At 46.4% G+C, this 25,179-nt stretch overlaps 1 protein-coding gene across 9 annotated transcripts in view; it reads right to left on the bottom strand.

The window, feature by feature from the left end:
- The window catches only part of bahcc1a (BAH domain and coiled-coil containing 1a), a 59,438-nt gene that overhangs the window by 4,447 nt on the left and 29,812 nt on the right, over positions 1–25,179 (bottom strand). For 3 of the 9 annotated variants that reach the window (XM_031867615.1, XM_031867616.1, XM_031867622.1), the window contains 20 exons: positions 19,352–19,477; positions 16,677–19,139; positions 16,167–16,281; positions 15,857–16,056; positions 15,336–15,497; positions 13,705–13,973; positions 12,986–13,331; positions 11,242–12,171; positions 9,656–9,825; positions 9,358–9,494; positions 9,031–9,144; positions 6,119–6,233; positions 5,585–5,819; positions 4,955–5,149; positions 4,053–4,226; positions 3,635–3,918; positions 3,334–3,414; positions 2,751–2,880; positions 2,533–2,647; positions 1,800–1,875 (listed from right to left, as the gene is read on the bottom strand). In XM_031867615.1, the coding sequence (XP_031723475.1) occupies positions 1,800–1,875; positions 2,533–2,647; positions 2,751–2,880; positions 3,334–3,414; positions 3,635–3,918; positions 4,053–4,226; positions 4,955–5,149; positions 5,585–5,819; positions 6,119–6,233; positions 9,031–9,144; positions 9,358–9,494; positions 9,656–9,825; positions 11,242–12,171; positions 12,986–13,331; positions 13,705–13,973; positions 15,336–15,497; positions 15,857–16,056; positions 16,167–16,281; positions 16,677–19,139; positions 19,352–19,477 (6,437 nt within the window). The remainder of the gene's footprint in view (positions 1–1,799; positions 1,876–2,532; positions 2,648–2,750; positions 2,881–3,333; positions 3,415–3,634; positions 3,919–4,052; positions 4,227–4,954; positions 5,150–5,584; positions 5,820–6,118; positions 6,234–9,030; positions 9,145–9,357; positions 9,495–9,655; positions 9,826–11,241; positions 12,172–12,985; positions 13,332–13,704; positions 13,974–15,335; positions 15,498–15,856; positions 16,057–16,166; positions 16,282–16,676; positions 19,140–19,351; positions 19,478–25,179) is intronic. The other 6 variants (XM_031867620.1, XM_031867619.1, XM_031867617.1 and 3 more) reach the window with 6 other exon arrangements.

The following is a 25,179-nucleotide window of genomic DNA, read 5'->3' as shown; positions in this document are numbered from 1 at the left end:
GGGAGTAGGAGCACGGTGAAAATCCTGGGCGTTGGTGTCAAAGTCAAATAAATGGCTTTGGGGCTAATTTAAAGACAAGATAGTGGAAGTATGGCATAATTAGGACCAGCTGCTATCTGATCAGTGTTTAAATAAGACCAAAGTTGCCAGAAGGTCTTTGTGTAGCACTGACGGGAGAATGAGTGAGCTTATATGGATGAGAGGAGGAGGAGACAAGTGATCCCGATAGTAAATGGACGAATATATGTGCGATGTTCCACTGCAGAACAACGGGCACTTGATGAACACTGATCTTGTGGACAGTTCAATGCTACCGTAACACTTGGCCAATACAAGCATATAAACAATAATTTGAGTGCTCTTAGAGAAACAAAAACCTTATACTGCACAAAAATACGTACTACAAAGTAAGTTTAATTGAATCCTATGCACCTGTGTTGTATAAATCTCAGTTAACTTTTAACACTTTACTGTTAGGTGAAAAAGGCAGGGTGTTAAACTTCCTCACAATATTTACTTAACATTTGATCCTGCTTTAATTGAAAACAAAGGTTGTGGCAAGTAACTTAAGTGGAAATGTATGCCAATTAAGTTTGTTACACACAGCTCACTTCCATACGTGCTGCACTTCTGCATAACCAAAAGGAAATTCCATTGCTTATAGTCTATAAATTGTGTAGAGTTGTGATCATTTCCATTTCAAAATAATCACGACTTTATCACTAATAACTTTAGATCACAAAACATTCAAAATGATGTCCAAATTACCATGTCTTTCCCCTATTAGAATGATGTAAACCCATTAATTCAAGGCACAATTGTGCCAGTTAAACTCTGCTCTACTCCGCCGGGGTCGTCGTCTCTGGACAATTGAGAGCAAACACAACATCCTGCACCCTGTTTGGCACTAGTGAAGACTTATGTCCACAGTTGGAGAAATGTGGGTATGATGGCTTTGCTTTAGATGACCCAGCTGTTCTTAGTGCTGTTATAGCCATCCTCTCAGTGTAAAAAAAAAAAATGGGATAAAGGTCACCTGCTGCAGTCAACAATAAAACTCCATTCTGGATGCAAAGCACACCAGGAAGCACATATTACCTAAATGCAAATGAACACCAGCCAAGAATGTGCTGCTGTTTCTACAATGTATAATTATGTCTCATTACATGGATGACTTACATACACTGTAATTGTATCTTAACATACGAGTGAGAATTACAAATCCAAACAATCTTGTGGTTTGGGTAAAAGAAGAATCTGAACAACCCCAGGTGCGACTGAAAAACTAAAGGGGCTAACAATTTGATTGTGGAATATGGATACACTATAATATAATGTGGACACTTTTGAATCATTCCAGGTCATCATTGACTCTTATTGATCTGAGCCTTGAAACAACTTATGAGGGGATATAAAGTTCATGTGATCTTCCATTTAAACTCCAACACGTGAATGGATCCAGGTGTTAGAGAGATTATCCCACCTACACACAGAGCTGGGCTTGATGGATATCCACAGATACTCACATACACAAACCCAAAGACCCTACCTCCCATATGTTCATATGCATTTAAGAGGTTTCAATGGCCTCAATGACCCGGAGAGACAGTCAAGGGATGTTTGAAGAGAAAAAAAGGAAGGGACTGGCAGAGCTACAGAGAGGCTGGAAGGCTATGGAGAATTGCAGAGGGTGAGAAGGATGTTTAAGAGAAATAGAAGTGTTGAGTGACCCAGAAGACCAAACAACTGATGGGTTTTCCTGTAACATGGAGTGTTTTAGTGCAGTGAGGTGAACTTACAGCTTCCTGTAGCAGCTGCTCCAATGAATAGATTCTTGGGCGGTTTCCTCTTTCACCGTAGATAACAATGCTGAAGCTAGAGGAAAAAAGCACAGCAGAAAGAGAAAAATATATTTTCAGATGCTTGTATTATGCTTGCCTGGCTCCCATGTCATGTGTTACTCCCACTCTGCTGTTGTTAAAGCATATTTTTGCTGCCTGAGCTGGAGGTGCCGTATTGATACTCAGAGCGTAGGAATGGGACGATGTAGGATTTGTAAGGGAAGGAAGTGCTAAAGTCCTCTTTTTTTTTGTGATCCCAAAGATGCCTACCCCAATACACCATGGTTTCATGCATGGTTTCTTTTGTCGTGTGTTGATGTCTGGAAGGATGTGCTAGCTTCAAGGGTAATTCATCAATTTCCCACCACCTCTAGCCATGTCTCAGCTTTCACATAGAAATGCCACTTTGTGCAAGGTTTAGCTCATGTGCAGAATGAACACTGACACAAAGGTGTAAACATGTCACTGTAATTCGAAAGACTGAAGTGATCTACGAGCCCTTTCACATCTACGTTGTTTGGTCCGATCCAAATGTGAAACGGCCTTATATCTGTTAATTGTATCCTCAGTTTGATTTCAACCTTAACAACCTTGATAAACAAAAGACTCTGATGAAGGTATTCAAATAAATGACATATGTGTATTAAAAAACACCCTAACAGATCACTTGAACCACTGCATGTGAGCTTACATGTCCGGTAGTTCCAGTGTGTGGACTCTGGCAGCGTATAGAAGCTCATCGTCCTTGGAGATCAGCACCTTAAGTCCATCGGTTAAGAGTTCTTTGGTCAGGACACAGTTTGGAACTGCATAAGGAAAAAGCAAACATCACATTTAATATTTCTCAACATCACTGAAACTATCTGCTGCTTGAAACACTGTTACAAGATATCCGGTGTTATCTCTGACCTTCAGGGATTTTGTTGCCGTACGAGCGGCTGTTGTCCTCCTCTTCTTCCGAGAAGCTGCTGCCATCCATCTGAAAGCCCTCATCCGCCGCAAAGCTCTCCAGCAGTCGACTCACTGCTCGTCCCTTTGGCTGTGAAACACACCAGAAGGAACGTACAGAAGAATAAATGAATGCAGGAATGGATAAGAAAATAAACGTGGAGATGGAAAGTGTGATAGAAGAAAGAAGAAATTGTTTAGCATGCTACTCAAAGTAGCAATTAACTGCAGGGGACTTCACAGTGCCTGTTCTATCTCCTATCAGTAGCCATTTCTTCACTCCCATCACAGCAGAAGGTGTGAGCCACCCCCTTCCCACATCTTCTCTCCCATCCTCTCCTCCCCTAAGATTACTCAGCAGGAGGTTGAGCTATGTGCAATGTGCTAAGTACTTTTAATAGTTCTACAGTAACTGTCCTCAGGGTGAGAAATCTAGGACAGTAAGACATTACCAGAATTCTTAATAGAATATATGAAGACATTTTTTGGCGGTTTCCTGAGTGCTTGATTGAGTGCTTTTTATATTCACTGCGTTCACTAGTACCTGCTGGTCCTTGTTCCTTCGTCCCCTGCTGCCTTCCTCACTCTGTGAAGATGGGCCGCCGACTGACCAGCAACTTCTCCTCTGTTGAAGATGACATACGGATGTAAAAGATGAGTGGTGAGAGCGTGACAAAGCTTCATGAGCACTCTGGTTTTGGTCCATTTGTGCACAAACATGATCAAAAAAAGACTATGTGCAGAATAGTTTGCACAATTCAAGTCTTTTGAAGGTATGAATTATTCGTTTGAGGGAACGTGTTAATGATATAAATTATTTATATGTCAAAATAATTTCTGCTCACCTTATTGATTGCTCCTCTCAACATGGTGCTCTTGCGGGTCGCCCTCTTTAGCCTCTCGCTGGTGGTCGGGAAGGTGGCCAGTCCCATGCTCCTCCGGTAGCGGTTGCCTCTGGTCCCAAGACTGCCCCACCGAGGCTCCTTAGACCTGGGTCCACATGGCCTTCTAACCCCTTCGGACCGGTGATCGTCACGGCGGTTTTTGACTGCAGTGGCCAGGCCCAGCCTGCAGGGGGGCTTCTTCCTTACTTTGACCTCCCCTTCGGCTCCAGATAGACTCTGGGAGCCTGTGGAGTTCAGTTCAAGAAACAGATTTAGACCAAGCTAACAAGCCAGAAGGAGAAACACAAAACAGATGCTTCCCATGAAGATGTGGGGCAGCTTTGTTGACTTATAAAGCAGTTTCAAAGGACCGTCTTACCATAAAGCTCTTGTCTCTGTTTTTTGTTCCTGGCTTTCTGGTTAGCCTCCAGTTTTACAACAGATGAGGGACTCGGACCGATCACGGAGGAGCTAGAAGTGACTTCTCTGGGGGGTTGGGCTCGGTAGTCTCGACCTTCATCAGTATCATAACTGCCTTCTTCTTCTTCCTCTTCTAATAGGAAAAGCAAATAAGTCATTACCAGCCAGTGAAGTTGTTTAACGTACTACTTACCCTCAATCAAAATTCACAGGCACGTCATTAGCGTTTAAGTAAATTGTTTAACTGTTCATAGAAATTATGTATCAGGTGCTTTGCCTCGGTGGTATTTCCTGGTGTGAACCCACATGCTACGGAGCTAATGTGCAAGGGAGTGTAGGAGGGAGTTTGTGTGTGTGTTTGTCACTGCACTTTCTCAAGCAGCTCTTTGACCCAGTCTGCTATAGTCTCCCGGGCTGTCAAACCCTCTCACAGGCAAGTGTCCACAGCTGTGGCTGCACATCTAGCCCAGACCAGCCAACAAGGCCGATCACTGAGGTGTCGACTGTCCATCCATCAACACCCATTTACTCAGGTTGGACTGTCTTTAAATAACAAATTAACAAGAAGGTACACTGGACTTAAGAGGGTACTAGATTCAATGTGTTAGTGGTATTACCAGAAAGTCAAACGTTGTTTCTTCATTTTTAACTTAAAACAGGTCAAATGTGCTTGATGCACTGCAGCCCTTACTCATTTGTTTTCTGTAGCATTCTATGTTTAGGGTCAATCACACCAGGGTCTTGCTTACAGTTAGGAGGACACTGTTGATTACTACTGAGCCATATTGGGTTGCTGTGACTAGTTCCATGACCCATCACGATGTAAGTCTCATAGCCAGCTCTCTGTAGTCACTGACTCACCTTGATCAGAAGAGCCACTCTCTACGGGGGAGCTCTCTCCCTCCTCCATTGCGTCATGTCTCTGGCCACAGTGATCTCTCGCTCTGGGCTGGCTCAGACGGGACAAGCCCTGTGTCGGGGTAGAGGATCCCTTTTTACATCCATGGCGCACAAGTCCAGTCCAGCTCTCTTGGGGGCCACTGTCCACACTGGCTGCTGAGAAAGTTTGCAAAACCGATCACAAATCTAGGTTAAGAATAGTATTTTAGGGATTAAACAGTGTGAAAGTGAAAACTAGGGATTTTTAATTTTAATTTTTTTAATTAAAAAAATTAAAATTAAAAATACTACCAATGCTGATATCAGGCCAATACAAATTAAAATAGCTGGAAAAGTTAAGAAAGCAATGTTTAAGTCAAGCCTGATGTTGCCTCACACATAAAAGAATGATCCCAGTCACTTCCACACAGTGAGGCATACCGCTTAATGATTAAACACGGGTATTGGATTCAGTACTTGGTATCGCCCGATACCCAAAGTCCAGGTATCGTTATCGGGGCTGAAAATGTCGGATCACCCCTAGTGAAAAAACAGCACATTGTGCTAAATAAAACACAAGGCACAATCAATGCTGTGATTGCCATTCTCTACCTGTGTCACTTTGTCCCCCAGACTCTCGCCTGGACTCGGCTTTGCTTGGGCCCTGGCTTCTGTATCCATGCTTGGGGTTGGAGTTGCAGGGCGAAACCTCCTTGTCCCTGGAGCCCGTCCCTGAGAGAATCTTTTTACACTGGGCTTTTTGTTTGAGCTGAGTCACATCACTGGCCAGCTTTGAGCTGAGCATGCTGTGAAGACTGCTTTTTCTGCAGCCCTGTGCTTTTATCTGCTGCAACAGAGAGAGATGAGAGAGCCAGTTACACTCCCGGTCACAGCAGCCGCAAAAGCATCAGAACGTCAGAGGGAGAGGGCTCTCGTTTGCTCACTCACAGAGAAGAAAAAGGAACAGTAGAAGCCCCAATGAAAAAGATATTAATATGGAGAGCAGCGGATTTGACTCCTGAGGTAGCACCTAATTAGAAATAGTGTGCAACAAAGGAATATATCAAACGCAAAGAAACAAAGAGTGGCCTCTTTCATTTCTAGATGCATAGAGGACAAAAGGGAGGAGGACAAGGGGACCCTGACCTGTGTGCTGCTGAGCCGCTCAAAGCCTCGACTGGACAGCCTCTTCTTCCTTCTCTGGCTGTCACCGCCCCCTCCTAGGTCCTCAGGCGACAGTGCAAGCCCCGCCCCCATCGACCTGCCAGTCAAAACAAGGGAGAGGCATTCATTAGAGAAGAATGGCGGTGGTTTGAAAGAAAAAAAGGGGGGGGGGGGTAGGACATCACAGGGGAAAACAGAGTTGAGTCACCTCTCTGTGGGATCTAATAAGTCTCCTTTCTATGTCTGATGAACATAATGATAAAAAAGGACACGGAGAGCCCAGTGTCTGAACCACACACTTGAAAAATTGGGATCTAACAAGGAACCTGGGATTGTTTGAGGGCAGTGTGGCATAAGAAGCCTTAACGCTTTATCTAGGGAGTGTCTGTGCCGCATATGAAGCACTTCATAGCTTTGAAAGATACACTGAATGGTTGGAAGGCATTGCATTTGTATGCTGCTCTATTGTTCTCAGTGAATATCATAGCTCTCCAGTTGCATTTTCATATCACTGAGGCACACTCTTTCCCCTACACAGAGCAGCATCACAGGCCAACCACTCCAAATGCCCTTGAATTTCCCTCTGGAAGTCTGCCCACAGACCACACCGACGTGAACCAGGCCGTGCTCAAACAAAAGATTAACTTCCCCTCTCCTAGTGTGCGTGCAGCCTAGGAAATCAGTCTCATTTACAGAGTAAGCGTGGTTTAAATGTGAAGTAGATAAATAAGGCACATTCAGAGTGTCATGTTAGTTCTTTGTTGGCATATGTTTACGATCAAATGTGCGTGCTTCTTTTTTTTTTGTTTGCATGTTAGGCCTCGATTGTGTGTAAATCTCGTTCATTTGTAACAGGATGAAGGCGATTGTCGGGCAGTGGGACTGTCTGCCCACTGACTGACAGGAGAGTGACAGAGGTGGCAGTGAAGTGTGAGTTGTCCCTCTGAGGCAGATCCCGCCACGGCTTGCCTTCCGCTGCTGACAAACACAATATGACAGAGTCCCTCCCCTCGTTGGGGGGCTGGTGGGGCTGAGCGTACAGTGACTAATTAACCAAAATTGATTAGCAGGGTTTGCTGGCCAGCAGCAACCCTCTCCAGCCCCCCCCCCCCCCCCCCCCAATCAAAGCAGCACCACAAAGGACCCCAGCGCTTTACCCACAGGAATAACAGAGGCACACGCAAAAACAAACAATGCCTGCATAAATGCTCATAAGCACAACTGCATCCATACCTAATTGCTCAGATGCATAGAATGCAGGCAGGGAGGCTCGGATTTATCGCCCACTAAAACACTACCACACACACTCCCTGTGGTTCAAGCGAAATAAGGAAAGGAAGGAGATACTAAAAGGCTGGGCTGTTACCCACTGACCCACTGCCCTCCATCATAGCACCCTAGCGTCAGCATCTTGTAGTGGCATGAGTGGCAGGTGCAGTACATGCTTTTACATAACCCTGTCATGTAACGCAACATGGGGCTAATCAGTCCCCAGTCTGCCCGTTCCTTGTTCAGATGTGTCATGTCATTCTCTGCTGCATTGTACAACATGCACACACACCCGCAGAAACAAAGGGGTGTACACCTGGCTGCCTTGAGGAAAGGTACTCGAGCTGAGGCTCAAATTTGAACAGAATAGAGCTGTGGTTGCCAAACATGTTCTGCATGTCCCCTCTTTGGTCGCTGCTGAACCATGCATCCTATATTTTGTCACGTCGCAACACCCCTTTTATAACCCCGCGCCCCCCAGTTTGGGAACCACTGGAATAGAGAGACAGACTGCGGTTTACTGTACCGTAGCCTGCAGAAGACCCCATAACCCCCAATGTCGGAGCCCACCCTACCCTCACTCCAGTGCACTTCGCTGCAGGGCCCCGGCCCGTTACCCTTTCATTTGGGTGTCATTGTCACCCAGCATCAGCGTCCCCACTCCGATCAGTGCTGGCCTGGCGAGGGGGCAGGGGCACATGGGTGGAAGGAGAGTAGAGGTGACACCGCAGAGGGGCAGCTGGGAACACCGTGGACTGTTGCCCAGAAACCACAGTGCGAAAAGGAGGGAGAAGAGAAGACGGAGCGAGGGAGAATGCTGCGAGGTGACATTTAGTGCTCTAAGCCCTTCCAAACCCTGATGACAAGGCTAATTGAAGCCTGACAGGAAACCTTTATCCCCTAGACCCTCATGATTTATCAGTTCCCCCACCTCCACCAAACTGCCCAGGCACCCCTGTTTTGACAAAAGATGACACTTGCACTTGTTAAAATGTCATCAACACATTTGGAGATAAAGTAAGGTCCTTGTTTCTTGAATATCCTCCAATCTGTATCCTCGATTATCTGTCTCCCTCTCTAGTTTCATTCCCTGAGTGCCTGGACTGTCTGACCATCATGTTATCCTTTGGACCCCCGGTGACCCCGTGGGGCTGTAATGGCAGTGCTGTGTCACATCCCTCCTGCTGGGACAGATTACAGGAGAATTCACAGTACTCTAATTACATCCTCTGCCTGTCATCCACCCCAGCAGCCAGCTCCCCCCGAACCCAGCATAGCTAAGCTCAACATGCACTACAGTAATGCCACTGAGATTTAAGATTAGCGGTGTTGAAGCCTAATAACACCTGTGAGCAGGTTTTTTAGGTATGTTTAGTCCACATAAATATTCTGTACAAGCAGACCTTCACACAACTGACACTTATTATTCCGTTATACAATTAATGCCAGTGTTGATTAGATTTGAAAGGGTTCAAGTAGACTTCCTTGAATGGTTTAGCTGTGTGTTCTCCCATTTCCTGTTCATGCCAATGAGAGGACATCCCTATATGTCAGTGATACAAAAGGGCTTATCAGGCAAGACTGGACTATAGCCAGCCAGCGTAGATGGGCTGAGTGATACTCACTTGACTTTTCTTTGGCCCTCAGATGAGGACACTGGACCTGTGGTGAGGGTGGGTTTCCGCTTCCTTGGCCGCCCCGGTCCTCGTCGAGCTGGGCTGCGAGGAGTTTCCTCCTTCCTGCTCGCACACGCAGATGCAGACAAAAAGAGAGAGGGGAAGTCTGAGATTCTGCACATATCTGAACTCAAAAGTTTGTAGCAGCAAAGAATACAGAAAGGAACCCTCTGAAAACTAGAAGCAATTGTGTTTAAATTGATATTACTTTTGAAATCTCTGAATGCCAAAAAGGGGATATGAGCTTAAGGGAAAGGAGGATAAAGTCACACTCACTGATGATCGTGCTTCCTCTGAAGTTTGGCCATCTCCTTTTGCTTCTCTTTGTAGCGACGCTGTAGCTCAGCCAACTTCACACGCATTGCAAGCTCGGGACCGTCCATGGTCTCCATGCTACCTTTTGCCGGGCACACCTGAGGTATCATTGGTGGTTATTTTTAATATTATTAACATCCTCAAAAAAAGCAAGAAAAACCCATTCTTCAGTAGATTATCTATTCATTTATTTAAATTTAAACAAGATTAAAACCCTATATGAACTTTGTGTTTTGAGGCAATAACACTGCAGTCTTACCGGTTCATTGCGAGGTGTCCAACTGCATTTCCTACGTAAATTGAGGATCCTGCGAGCTGGGAAGTGTCGCCCTGAACCCGTACTGCTGCCCTCCTGGGAGCCCATCTCCAGAGCACGGGCTGTGGCCAGGGTAGCAAGGCTCTGGAGGTCAAACATCAGAAACTCCTCTTCTGTTAAGGGAACAGAAGAATTGTTTGGTTCACGTTGGGTCCATCCATGCTTGATTTAAAAGACACTACAATTGAACTAGTTGTCAATAGAAACATGTCAAAGTAAACAACAACGGTTTTGTTCATGTGAGCTTATTACTAAACTTGCATGTTTGGCTTATTATTTCAGAAGCATCTTGTGATATAGCGAATAGTGAGGAAGAAATAAATGTAAGAAATTGGACACATTAAACCAGTATGAGGACGCAGCAGCATATCGTTTCAGAGGTCATATCAATGTGGACTCACCAGATGCTGCTATATTAGTGGCCATCTGGGCCAAACTCTTCATATATAGCCCTACCTGCCTGTGGCACTGAACGGACTCGCTGCCCTTTGAGCTAAAGGCTGAATATCAGGGGTTGCAGTTTAGTCACGGAGAAAAAAACATGCAATTTTGTTTACAAACCAACACTATCTTACGTCTTTACATGTATAAATAAAAAAAAATACAGATTCTTCACACTTCTTTTAGAACTTGTTTTGGTGAAGACCATTGTTGTGACTCGACATGTGCCACTTCCTTGCGCTGTCAACAATATCGCATCACAAAGAGAACATCATTGCCTCTAGAATCAGTTGATGATACCCTTTTTATAGAAGCCTCTTTTGGGAGCATTTAAATGCATTAGGATGCTGTGGTAAACACAAAACATCCTTTTGCATGAATAAAAAATAAATACATTTTTTTAAAAAAACGTGGCACTTTGAAAAACAAGGAAGCTTTTAAAGGCACTTTAAAACAATGGGGTCTAATTAGCCAGGCAATGCTCCAGGGTGCTGAAAACATTGACTGCTTTTGTGATTACACACCAACTTTCAGCAACGTGTGTGGGAGAGCGAGGGAAGCCAATTGGTATGTCTCTTTTTTCCCTTTTTGTTAAAATGCGTGTTTTTATGTGTGTGCGCGCGTTTGTGCACACGTGTGGATCAAACGGCGGTGGGATGGAGAGACAGAGAGACAGCTCCCTGAGGAAAGCTGGAAGGGAAAGAGAGGGAGTGAGAAAGGGAGGTGTACACCCCTCACTAGTAGTTCAGCCCTGTCCTCCTGCTTCTTCTCCCTCTCTTGAGGCCTTTGCATCGTTAGAACAGCCTTTTAGAAAGTAAAAGTGCCTTTAACACACCAAAGAAGAGAAACGGCAAGCAGGCATGCAGACAGCCTCTCTGGGGACGTGTTAGAATCCACCAGAGGCTCTCGAGACCAGTAGGAAGAGAGGAGTATCTGGGAGGGAACGCAGAGTGACGAAGGCTAGGCCTGAGGAGGGGGTGGGAGTTTGTCTCAGTGGACAGAGAGGAGATAGAGGGTAAACTACGAGAGAGTTTATGAATGTGTTTCTGTGTGCATGTACGAGTAAGGGAAGGCCCACTGTCCCTCACCCTGGCTTTTCCCACAGGTGTGCTTTTGCTGCTGCAGCTCCAGATCTGCCAGCTCACTCAGAAGCTCCATGCCCTGGTAGGGGTTGGGCTGTGACGGGGCAACTGATGGGGTGCCAAGGGGGAACAAGGGAAATGGAGGTACGTCTGTGCAGAAGGCAGCAGCAATCAGCAGCTCCAGACTCCAGTAGCAGGGCACGAGAGGTTTGTGGGGCAATGCAACAGTTGCCTGGTTTGGGCTAGGGGCAGAAGTTGAGGCAGGGGAAAGACACACAAAATCCACTGAGGCGTCATCAGGGTTCATCTCATTCTTGTGCTGCTGCTCGCTGTCCTTTGCTTCCCCAAGGGACGGGGGCTGAGGCTCAGGAGCTTCAGGGGAAGAAGGGTCAAGCTCGATGATGGTGGGCAGCTCTGGCTCCTGCTCAGGCATGTTGACCTTTTGAGGAAACTCCAACTGGCTATCAACCGCCTCATCATCCGCTTCCTCCTCCAAGGTGATGACAGCTTCTGGCCTTTCAAGCTCCTCTGTTGAAAGGGGAACTGGACAGGAAGCAGCCTCGCACACCGGGCTCTTAGCAGGGGGGCAAACCATCACCTCTTCCTCAGCGGGCCCCTGCTCCTCCACCTCCCTCTCTCCAAGCACATAGTTGGCTGCTGTCACCGCTGCTACCTCCACCTCTTCCCTTTCTTCCACCACTGTTTCCTCCTCTTCCTTCTCTACTTCCTCGGATGGGAGTGGCTCTGGGAGTGGCCTGACCACCGCTTGGCAGTCTAGCTCCTCCCCCAGGCCGGAGAGAGACTGAGGAGCATGCTCAGCAGGCTCCACTTGGACTGCTTCCAGGTCAGCTGGCTCAGCCAGTCGAACATCATGGGGGGAGGGCCCGCTCCTGTAGCCCATGGCAATGGCAGGGTAGGTGTATCCAGGAGGCAAGTCTATAGAGAGAAAGAAATATAGATAATAAAATCATTAATTGTCAATACTGACTTAACAATTCTGATGAAACCCTTCCACAAAATGATCTCATAATGACATAATTTTGGATGAAATACAACAGAAAGCACAATTTTATGCAAATCTAAAGTCCTTCCATATCAGGCCCATTCTAAACGTAAGTCTGTTGCTACCTTTGAGTTCACAAGTGATTAAAACCAGCAAAAGGAACTGCACTCTGCCTTGATCTTTCAGCAGTGGGAAGGATAGAGGGCCGCGTGCAAACTTGTGTGTGTATTATTTGAAGTGGGCCAGGCTTTGGTTTATCAGAGCACCTGACACAATTCCTCTGGCGTGCGGCGGCCGTTAGCCAGACATTAATGATGATGAAGCGAGTGCGGGGCCTGTGGGGGTGGAGGAGAGGCGAGGCCTGCTATTGAGGTGTTTCTCAGTCATTACCCAAGTAACGGTAGTGGAAAGCCCCAGCTCAGCCGGCAGCCATTTTCTGCAGCCTTGAGCTGTTCAGTCAATCAGGGGCTTGCCAACAGAGCCACCCACACATATTAGCACAACACCAGCAGACAAAAAGGATCATTTACAACAGTGGCTATTCCAATTACCACCGGATATAATGTTCAAGGTGACACGAGAATTCACTGTCCCTTTTCTCTTGCTGTGTCAGAGATATTTGGCTTAACATCTGGAACTAGCGGCATGTTAACAGGATTTCATTTGATGTTATCAATGTAGCTCATACTGAAGCCATTGCACACAATGCAACAAAGGCAGCTGTAAAACCTTTTTTCTCATGCTTACCAGGCTCCAGAGACTGTGGGTAATCCTGGGGGGGCTGTCCCTCTCCTCGCTTGTCCTGGGATTCGGCCCCCTTGAGCATCTGAGGTGGAGCAGGGCTGATGGCAGGTGAGTGAGGGGCTGCTGCGGCAGGGCTGGGAGCAGGGCAGGGTGTAGAAGGAGTGCTCTTGGGATGTGGTCGTAGAGACGGGGACTGGCAACAAGGGGACAAGTGAGCGGCGCAGGCCCCAGGCGAAGAGGTGTTCCTCTGAGATGGGTTGTAAGAGTAGGGCTTGGCAGGTTTAGATGTTCTTGGTTCCGAAATGAGTTCCTCTAGTTCAACAGAGGGCTCATCCGGCCTCTTCTGCATCTGTGGTAATAAAATTAAGTTATTTTCATTTCTACATTTACAGAAGGGCCAAAATCTGGGAGATCTCAAGCATGTGATTTTCCCACATTAGCAACGTAATGGCCAATTACAATAAAAAGCTACTTGCTCCGCAGCCTATATTCAGTGATTTACTCCATCCCTGTGAGAAAGTCAGCATATCCCAGAAAAATATTAGGAGAGTTAAAAATAGTCAAGTGAGAAAAGCTGACTCACTCACTGTGCTTTTTCACTTTTGTATGTGTAGATAGCTAGCTACCCAGCTAGAGGGATGGATGGATGGATAGATAGATCTAATTCAATCAGACCGTTCTCAAAATCTTAATGTTTCTTGCGTAATTTGAGTTGTATTCACCTGTGAATTGTGAGTGGCATGATGTTGCATGTCCATGCCGTGCACAGCTCTGTGCTGCTGCTGCTGGGTTTGAGACTGTGGTTGCTGCGACTGGTGGCTCTGGTGCTGATGTTGATGCTGATGTTGGAGCTGCTGGTGCTGCTGGAGAGCGTACAGCTCCTGTTGCCGTAGAAACTGGGATCGGGAGTACACAGCAGGATGCTGCATGTGGGAGGGTGGGCCCCGGGCACCATACACAGGGGGCCACAGCCCTGGCTGCTCCATCACATCTAATGAGAAAAAGGAGGATGAATGTGACGGAGGGGGCTACCTTAGAACAAAAATAAATGCACGCACATACACACTTAAGCTACCTTTTCCGTCAACACTATGCGCAGCACGCTAGAATACAACATCGTGTTATCTCCATATCCTCATGCATCCATTATCTGCATCCCACACACGCATTTCAAAACAGAGAAACCATTATGGATCATTTAAATATCATTGTATTCACATTTTATAGCAACGACATAGGCAAATGTCTTTAGAAATACGATTTTTGACTTCACAGAACAACATCTTCCCAGGCAGCAGCAATCCCACACTCTCCCCTGAAACAGAAAGCTGTCTCTTAAGAACTGCCTTGAGAATTAGCTGGAATGTTGGAGGGCGGGGGAAAAGTCATGTCAATGATGAAATGCGAACAGATAATGACGGCTGCAGTTTGATTCGAGGTCAAAATACTGGGCTGGAAATATTGGCCCCGTTTGTCTCGCCGGAGCATTCAGAGTGAAATTTCCGCCAAAAAATCCCACCTGCCCAGTGAAATCCCAGAAAAGGGGGTCTGTGAAAGGGCCCAGCAGGAAGCTTAGTTCCCATATCTGTGGGTGGAAAACCTTTCTCAATATGTGGCTTTAAGGACCAGTACAGCTTGGTGTGAGTGATGTGCTATGACAGAGGTCCCACTTGGGAAGTAGTGAGCCCACACTGTAGAAACACTCAAAAAACAGATTTTTCTATTCTCTCGCCCTTTGCCATTGACTTCCCCCTCCTCCCCCTTTCCCCTAGACACACCAAAAATCCTTGTTCAGAGACATAAACTTGGATGTTTCCTGTGGGAAAGCTTTTGTGGATGCACTTCCCTTCTCGGCTGAAACTCCTGTGGAGCACAGAAGGAAACGTACCGTTGAAGTTTGTGAGCTAATTAAATGTCACAGCCTGCTCACTGAAAATGCGTCTACAATGAGTTTTGAGGAGTGATCTTTCTCTCACTCTCACACTTCCTCTTTTTCTGATGTGGTACTAGTGTGTGTGTGTGTGTGTGTGTGTGTGTGTGTGATGTGGGGTGCACACACAGTATAGCTTTGGATAAGTACCCTAACCCGTTGAGAGCCCTATTCCGGCTGAGCCAAGCAGGTGGTGTGCAGGAAATGTTGGAATTGCGATGTGTCTGTGAATGAGCCCATTAAAAGGGAAATTCATCAGCAGTCTTCACAGGTAGTGATCCTGTAGACTGCAGATGAACTACAAACAAAGTTCTAATAATCGTTATGTAATAATGTCCATGTATGAGAATGTACACATATACATTCAATGTACTTTAGAAATACACTTGGCTTTACAAAAGACAAAGAAAGGGTATGGCGTACCCAGGTGATGGGTCGCAGGATGGGCGGGAGGCTCAGTGGGCAGGACCACCAGCTGGGCAGAGGGGTCCTGAGGCAGAGGCAGGACTGGCTGCAGAGGGCCTTGCATGGCTGCTGAGAAACCTGGGGGCAGATTCTGGTGCAGGGCTGTATGACCTATACCTGCTTTATAGAAAGGGTGTCAGTTTAGATCTTTATACCCACCACATGCTATGTGAAACACTGCTGAAAATAAACTACAACTACCAACCATTCATTCACTAAATTGATTCTAAACCTGACTGGGAACCAATAAAAAGATGCTTAAATTGAAATTGTTCTGGATGCTGAATACTGCACAAATTTGAGATGACGCAGAGTTCTGTAGCTAAGTCAATGGAGCATAGAAACACCTTTGTTTTTTTCTATTCCATAAATGGCAAAAGCAGGATTTTCCTGCCTTCGTTTCATGATCTGTAACACTGTAAAAAGTCACACAGTTATAATTACAATCTTAATTTCCAAAACAATTTATATGTTCTTACCATAAGAATGTCCTGTCATCCAAAGGGATGGGCTTCCAGTTCTTGGCATCCAATGATGGTGAGCAGGATGTGCAGCAGGATCTCCTAATTGGCCAGACTGGAGGGAAGTTCCGCCTGGGACCATGAGATGAGAGGTCAGGTCTCCGTGACAGCTGTTGGAGGGGTGGATTCTTGCAAACTCCACCCTTTCCTTATTATCCCTGACATCAGGATGAGACAAAAATGAGGAAATGCAAATGAAGACCACTGAAGGTTTGTAACAATAACATTTTAGAAATACGTAATGAGCAGTGGCTTTACAGTTGCTTACCTGATATATGCATCTCTCTCTCTGTCCAAGCAAGTCAGACCTATCTGTTCCCCACTCATCCTCTTTCTCTCCTCTTCAGCAGTAGGATCTGAAGGATACATGGAGCGAGGCGGTCCTGCGAGACAAACATCTTAACCATTAGATCTCGCCTGGTGAGGACATGTTCACAAGTCCCTCACAATTTCTCAAAACCATACTATAACTCACAAGAGCACAGGCAGTTCTTATTTTGCCCCACTAACAAATTTTGGATCATACTTTTTAATGCCATTTCAACCACACTGAATTTCATACAAGACTCTTAATGCTTTAATGCATTCTCCAAAAATGAAGTTTTTTTCTCATCACTGGAAAATTGTGCCACCAATATTATTTGTCAAGTTTTTCAGCTCTAGAATATATTTGTTTCTGTTTTGTTTTCACTGCTAGGTCATCACAGGTCACAGATAGGAAAAAAAGGGTCTCTGTTCCCTGCACCCCTGTTTATGAGGCAGTGACCTATCTGCTTACCTTTCACTGAGGGATGTACCCTGCCTTGTCGGCTGTTTGGATGACTGTCTGCTGAGCGACAAGGTGGCTCCCTTTGTCTGGCCACAGCAACTGCAATTCCAACTGGCGGCTGCCGCACCTCACTTTCCCCATGACCTGCATCCCCCATTTCCCTGCCCCGCCCACTGTAATCAGGGCGCTCGTTGTCATTGGCTGGGCCCTTTCTGGAAGGTAGAGTTTGTTTGTTGCCCTGCAGGGCACAGCTCCCCCCAGCAGGACCTGATTTGAGGGATCCCAGCCCTCCAAAGGGGCTCTTCTGGGAGAGGAGCAGTGGCTGTTGCTGGTTGCTGTACTTAAGTAAGCTTTTCATGGCACTGCTCTCCCCCTGAGTTGGGCCCTGGGGCTCTGGCTGCTGCTGCTGTGGCTGCTGCTGTTGCTGACTGAGGGGAGGTACTGAGGGAGGCTGGGGAGGTGGCAGGCTCATTCCTGACTGCTGCTGTTGTTGTTGTTGCTGCTGCTGCTGCTGCTGCTGCTGCTGCTGCTGCTGCTGCTGCTGCTGCGAGTGTTGCCCACCAGTACTTCCTAAATCCATGTAAGACTTCCTCTGCTCCTCCTCGGGTTGTGACATGTGGTGGGAAGGCCTCATGGCCCAGGGTGGCACCGGGGGCTGCTGGTGGTGGTGCTGCCCACTGCTGTTGCCGTAACCATAAGGAGACATCTCCATTTTTCTTTTTAGTTCCTGACTAGTCCCTTGGTTCAACTCAGCAGGAGAAGGAGCATCTGGGCCAGGTCGGCCATGTTGCTGGTGGCGTATCCTGGCTACCTTTTGGCCATCTCTCTGCAAGGAGCAGCTACCGGCAGGACCAGGGCCATGGGCTACTCCAGCCCCACTATGTTGAACCATGCTTTTACTTCCAAGTGGGGAGACGTTAGGTTGGGGTCCTGGATGGGAACAGTCTCTGTAAGGAGAAGTGTTGACAGAATGAGGGACAGAGTTTCCAGCCTTTGGCCCCTGGGGCATCGAGGGTCTGAACACATCCATGTCCACGCCACTGTTGATACACTCAGCACTGCGTGATCGTACAACTTGGTGCTGCTGTTGGGGATGTGGAGGCTGTTGTAGCTGGGGAGGTGGAGGCTGCTGTAGCTGGGGAGGTGGAGGAAGCTGTGAGGGCTGAAGGTGTTGGTGGTGGGACTGCATCCAATCTGGAGCCTTATCTGTCTTTCTGTATGGGTGCTGCTGTTGCTGCTGTTGCTGTTGTTGTTGTTGTTGCTGCTGCTGCTGCTGCTGCTGCTGTTGCTGTTGTTTTCTTTGCCAACTACTATGGTGCCCACCGCCTCCATTCTTTTCCATTACCTTATCCTTGTTATTGCCGCCTCCCCCTCCACCGCCCACACCATGGCATTCTGGGTTACCAAGCTGGAATGGACCACTAGATTTGTCCCCCAGGCCTGCCACAGATGGCACAAATGTAGGCCCTGTGATTTTAGGTTCTCGCCCCACATTGGCGGGCCCCCTCTCATGTGAGGCAGGGTTGACTAGAGGAGCAGGATGGGGCGGGCAGAAGAAGTCTGGATGGTGGTGTGGATGGTGTGAATGATGTGGATGGTGTGGGTGGCTAGGGTGGAGTTGAAGGCAGTGGAAGCCCCCTGGGTGAGGATGTGAATGGGGGTGAGTATGAGGGTGTGGATGGGGGTGTGCGCCTCCAGCAGCAGAACCCATGTGTAAGGGTGGGGGTACAGAGTAGGATAGAGAGTGGTGGAGTGGTGCCTGACTCCTTTCCAGACAGTCTGAAGGTTGTTCACTGATCCTCATCTCCCCACTGATCCCCTCTTTGGTACAGCGACTACTAACGCTGGACACCATATGCCTGCCCTGGCTGCTCCCTCCACCCACCATAGCCCCAAGGGCTGTGCCCTCCCCCCCACAGCTGGACATGGAGGTCTTAGCCCCTGCTCCAGTTCCTGCATCTCCATTTTGCATCTTGCCATTGTGCAAGCAGGCACTGAGGGGCTTGCCCATACTCTGAGGGTGTTCCTTGCTGTACTCCATGGTAAGGGATGCCTTGTGCCTCTCCAGGGCTCGACTGTTGACCTCCTCCAGGGGTAGTGGGTGCTGTGGATAGTGTGGGTGCTGCTGATGGGAGTGGGAATGGTGGTGGTGTGTGGGCTGGGGTGGCTGATGGTTGTGGAGCTGCTGTTGCTGCTGCTGTTGTTGCTGCTGCTGTTGCTGCTGCTGTTGCTGCTGTCTCTCTTTTGCCTCTTGTTTGCTACTGGACCTCTCCTTGTCCTTTACAGGTACCACTCCTCTCTCCACTGACCCCTCTTTTAGGCCCTTATGTAGACCAGTGCCTGTCCCTGGATCTCTGTCTCTGCTGCAGGACCCCTGAGAGTGTCCCGAACCTGCCCTGGACATTGGTGGCAGACTGTGATTGGCTGAGATGAGAGGTGGCTGGGATGGGAGACCTCGAAGATAGAAGTTCTCTGAGAGGAAGGAAGGCAGGCCAGTAAAGACAAAAGCATTAGTCAAGAAAGGAAAAGGTGATGACAGAATTAGATTATTCAGCTCTCATGTTAGTGTCCCTTGGCATCCTTGTATCAATAATTCACAACAAAATACACCATACTATGTTGTATACATTGGATTCAAATGGATTATTTCTGTCTGTTTGAATTGTAATTATCTCATGCCTCACCTTTTTGCGTGTCATAGAAACGGTGCTGCCCATAGAGAACTCCACTGTTGGCATGGTGATCCAAGTGGCTCATGGGAAGGAAAGTGTGGGCCAAACTCCCTGAGAATCGAGGATACCCTGGAGCTGCTGAGATGGATAGCAGAGAGAGGGAGAGAATTGATAAGACAGGACAATAACCTCCAAGATGCAGTTATCCAGGCTAACCCAGCATAATCCTTCGGGTCCAATGCAGCTGGTGGTGTTCATACGCAAATAAGTACTGGCTCGGCCTGTCATGTTTGCCTTTCCTGCCTGAGTTTACAATGCAAACAATACATGACAAGCTTGGGGATTGCTGTAATGTATGAAATGTGTCTCTGAAACATATGGCTCTTTCTTTATCTCTCTCTCAGAGCTGGCAGTGACACCGCTGTCCAACTGAATGAAGTGATAAGGATGGATTTGAAGCTTGTGTTTACAATGAAGAGAAAGCTGGGAGGCTGAACTTTACTGACCTACATCATGGGTAAGCGGTCATTTGGATTTTGGAACTGTAAACCAGGACACCTGGGCTCACGGCATCAAGCCCATATGGAGGACATTTACACCACAACAAAACACAAAACTCATTTTGCAATGGGACATTCAAAAACACAAAGGACTTTGAAGGTGGAGGAGAGAAAACATGGATTGAGATGAAAGCCCATCACAATATTAGGACAAAGAACTACTTACGACAACCCACTTACATGGCAATTGGGTAACTAAGACATCTAAACAAATCAATGTGAATTGAATTTCCCTATATCTCTACAACTGTATAATTAGTTATGCCAGACGATTGCAAGAGAGACATTTAATAATATCAAAGTACTGTGAACTTTAAATAAAAGCCAAATTCTTTGCTGACAATAGTGCTATACTGAGCATATTATGTAATGTGATACAGCCATGATTAAACCTGTGTCTTCTCCATCTACTCCATGCAGGCTGCAGAGATATTAATAAGGAGAGAAGAAAAGTAACCTATATGCATTATCACCATGAGTGAACTAATATCAGGGCAGGAAGGAAAGAGAAGAAGGAAAAAACAGACATCAAGAGCGAGACCGGAGACATGTTGTGTTTGTGCTTCTTTTCAGACAGCACTTCTAATGTCCACCAGCACCACAGTCAACCATCTCAGCGGTCTCTGAGTCATCTAGCGAAGTTCAAGTGTTCCACGTCTCCTTTTCACTGCTTTTGCACCTGCCTCACCCTCCAGCCTCACTGTCAAACACAACTCGCAGACGAGAGGAAAAGAGGGGGATGAAGAGAGGAAAACATGGCTCCAACTAAATGAAAGACAGACATATTTGTGTTGGCAAGCGTTGCGACCTGATCCCGGAAAAGCGCAGATGCAGTTCATTTGGCCATGTGTGTGCAGCGCCGTGGTTTAAACAGGAGCTCCGAGTGTTGAATGTCTCACTTTCTGCCGGTGGAACAATAACGCCGATGCTGGGAGCCAGCTCTGGGGAGGGAGGAGTGTTGTGGTGGGCTTAATGACCTCGCCTCAGAGCGGCCTCCGCATGCTCCCATCTTAATTAATGAAATGTAGAGAGGGCAAACAGTCCTGCAACAACACAGGAGGTGCTGCTTTCTGGGGAGGGCAATGGGGTGATAATTACATGCCCTCACTTTTTCTCCATTTTACCTATTTTTCTATCTCCCTCCCTTTGTCTGGCTCTTTGCTGTCATGCTTAATAAGCACACACATTTATGCCAATTCATCTACAGTGGGAGGAGGGCGGATCCTTTGTTTAAGCAAGACATTTTTTCCCTGATTTTGGGAGGGAGAAAAGCAGAGAGCTGTTTGGCAGTCTTTATCCAAGCTGGGAGAGGGGCTTTTTTTCTGCGGCAGCATGTTGTTTGTGTGCGCGACGATTGACGGCGTAATCCCTTTTCACAGCGTGGTCTGGCTGTGCCCGATAATGCCAGCCCGCTCAGTTTCAGCATGCCCTCCAGTGGGGCGGCAAGAGGGGGCCTGCTGGGCACGGCAGAGCCCATTCAGCCATTAATCTGGCCAGGACAAGGGAAGCTGCTGCTGCTGCTGCTGCTGCTGCTGCTGCAGGCGACGTGAGCAGGGTCTTAGTGCAGTCTGCTGACTGCACAGCAGCCTCACTCTCTTTCTCTCCACATACTCACATAAACAAGTCAGCATCAGCAAGTGAATGACAGAGGGGAGTTCAGAGCGCATGCCCTCCTTTCCAAGGGCGGAGCAGGGGCGAGAGGCAGAACAAACAGAGCTGCGTCCCAGGGAGGGATTTCCAGAAGTTCTGAAGATATTTCTCACAGCATGGTGGGTTGAGAGAAGCGGGCCGACAGGGAGGACAAAGAAGGGGGCTGGATATAGAACAGCACCTAAAGGCAGTAAGGAATTAAAGCTGCTGAATTAGAGGCAGACGACAGCGTGTTTCTTTCCCCTCTCTTTTCCTACCCACTCAGCTTATACCTGCTCTGAAAACACAAACCATTACCATTGCTCACGAGGGCTTCTCCACTTTTGCTAAAAGGCTAAATAACATGAATGCCGAATTGTATACTGGCTCCTGGGAAATGGCTGTAACATTTCAAAGATGGAAGGAGAGAGAGAGAGAGAGAGAGAGAGAGAGAGAGAGAGAGAGAGAGAGAGAGAGCATGGCAGAAGAAGACCTAGAGGAAAGGAGGAGCAGGCTGAGCTGCCTGTCAGGTCCGCTAATTGAGAAACAGTGACAGAACCATCAAGACACAGAAAGGGAGGAGGAGGAGCAGTACTGTGGTGGATCTCTTCAGGTTTGACTAATTGAAAGGAAGGGATGCAGGCTGGCATATGAGAGAGAGAGAGAGAGAGAGAGAGAGAGAGAGCGAGAGCGAGAGGCAGGAGTATGGAAGAGAGGGGAGGGTGGGGGGTGCGGCTTAAATCCCATAAAAGGAAAAGCTATAGCAACTGCTCACAGAAGGAAAGATGGACAACTGAAGATAGGCTTGGAAAGGCGTATCAAACAGAAGTAGATTAGACAGGTGTGTGCAGGCAATTGTGTGTGCGTGCATGTATGTGTGTGACTATATGTGTTGACAGAGATATGAGACTGCGATTGTTTTTGGCATAACGTAAGAAGTCATTTGGACCTCAGCCAGTTGGCCCCGGGCCTGTGAGGAGCTCGCAGGTTTTTTTAGTCAATTTTTCTTTTTCTTCTTTTTTTCCCCACTCGGTTGATTCAGAGGGGGGGGGGGGGTTATTCAGGGTTTAAATGACGGTCCCACACATGAAAATAAATCTTTCAAAAGCTCACAGGGCCTAATCCATTTTACCAGGTGTTATGAAAAACATTTTACATTGCATTTATTAAAACGTCACTATACTGTTTTAAATTATTTTTTCTGTCTTCTACCCACAGCCATATACTGCCACCCGTCTATGTCTGTCTCTGTGTCAGTGAGTCCACATCTCCGTTCAGCAAATCCCATGTGTGGTGCACACAATGGGTGTTGGTAATAAATCTGAAGAGACTATCTGAAACAAAAAACTCTTTTAATTCATGCTACTCTCTGACATCATGAAAGCCACTAATGGTTTGGGTCTTGTCACCTGAATATAAATATGCCAGCATTTGTAAGACAGTATACTGTACACTTTTGTTATCCCAACACAATGAATCTTTAAACAAAAATCAACACAAGACTTCTGTGTACCACATTCACTGACTCCCTCTGCCCAAGTTGTCTTGATCCAAGGGACCATACAACAGTGGTATGTGGTGATGTTATTTATAGCTTTGCTTAAAGTGTCACTCAGCTAATGGTTTGTCACACATGCTCCCAACAGAAATGTGGTCTGTGTGCATGACATAACTGGCCCTCTCTAAACATACTCAGACCATGTCGACACTAATGTTCGCGCTGATGCAGATTAAGTTAAAAACACATCTTTTTCTCCCTGGTTTTGCCTTCCAACCCCAGAAACTGAGCTTTCAAAGCTATTTCCAAATAGAAACATTGACTGTGTTTGATTGTTGACTGTGTTTGATTGTCAGGTTTTTTTTCCACAGAGGTGGTTAATTATCATCTTTCTCCATATGTCTTGATTATTATTATTGTCGTAGTTATTATCATCATCATCATTATTATCGTTGTTGTTATTACTATTATCTCCACCAAGGAGCTTATGTTAGTCAGCAGAATATCCTCAAAAACATGTGTCAACACATTTCTAATATTCTTGTGCACATACTAGAATAAAAACGTTTTGTTGAATTGTGTTGCAGATCTAGATCTTAGTGAACATTTCTACTCCTTGTCTATTATTAAAGTAATACATCCAAGTGGTTTCTAATCATCACACTTTATTTGACTTCTTTTTTATCTCTGCCATAATAACATTTCAAAAGTCTGTGATGATTGTTGTACAAAAAAGAATAAATTGTTCTTAAGAGACTTACATAATATAAAAATAAAATATATAATTCAACCTGCTCTCTTAGTAGACTTGGAAAGTATTTATCCAGACTAAGTAACTGGTTAGCGATTGACTAATGAGATCATTGTCATCTATTGCTCGACACATGGTCGATTTTAGCTCTTTAATCTGTGGCAAATGTGTCAGAAGAATAGCAGAAACAAAGACATTCTGCACCATGACAGGTATATGCCAGAGACAAGAGGATCATACAGTAATCTTTGAATACAAATTCGAGCTGCTATGCTTGGATTTGCATGCAAACAGACACTTTAATAACACAGCTCGCAGGGGAAAAAAAAAAAAGAAGAAAATCCAGAGAATATCTTTAAGGTTACAAGTGACACACTAATGCACCGACACACAAACACAAGTCGATGCCTGCTCTGCTGCTGGTGGGGTTCTGCTGACACCCGGAGAGAGGAGGCGAGAGTCTGGGTAATTGTGCCGCTCATTTTGATGACTTGCTTTTTATGCAAAACAGGAAAAAGACAATATGCAATTATCTTGAGGAGGGAACAGCTGAATGTGGTTGATGAACAGTCTGGATTCAATCATGCTCTTAGTGTGTTATATGCAATTAAACTGCAATAGAGATAATGGCCTCCATTGCCAACTGAGTAATAATCCCAGTCATAATCACCTCCATTACTTTTATTAGGCTTGGCATTATCATCATCACTCTTATTAATATTATTCTACTTTTCCACAAGAAGAAAATCTTTGACAATGAAACCCTGAAACTATAAAGGTGAAGGGAACACTGATGCTTACAAAATGAGTTTTGAGGGGAAATGTCTGTGACTGAGCTGATGCTGGAGCTCATACCTCATTCAAATGTATTTGTCCTGTCTCCGTGTTTATTTGAAGAGGGGGGGGGGGGCATGCAATGGCTTAACAGACTCGCATCACGCAACTGGGGCGCCGCTGATCAGTGACCACAAATAACAAACACTCCCCACTGGCGTTCCCCCATGAACCAACAGCTGGGCTATTCTTAGCAAATAAACAAATACAAGACAGCTAAAATACAACTTCAAAGACTGCAGTTCACTAGACGGCATTGGGCGGCCATCGCATCGTGTAATTAGCAGAAGATTATGAACGCGTAAATCTAAAAGTGACAGAAGTGAAGTCGCAGGAAAGCAGGCCTTGCATTAATATACGAGTGTGTGGCATTGGATAGGTCTTACATTCATCTGTCATCCAGCATTTGAAGTCCTGAAATAGCCCCAGCAGATTAATCTCTCTACTGTATCCTTACCTGACTTCCTGGCGCATCTAAGGAGAAATGTGCGGTGTTGAACTGAGTGTGTGTTTATATTTTCCTGACTGCATGTGTGTGTGTGTGTGTGTGTGTGTGTGTGTGTGTGTG

This window comes from Anarrhichthys ocellatus, unplaced genomic scaffold (genome assembly GCF_004355925.1).
Source record: "Anarrhichthys ocellatus isolate YVR2014 unplaced genomic scaffold, GSC_Weel_1.0 scaffold40, whole genome shotgun sequence".
Lineage (NCBI taxonomy): Eukaryota > Metazoa > Chordata > Actinopteri > Perciformes > Anarhichadidae > Anarrhichthys > Anarrhichthys ocellatus.
The sequence above is the reverse complement of the archived record's forward strand: the minus strand, read 5'-3'. Positions and strand labels throughout refer to the sequence as shown.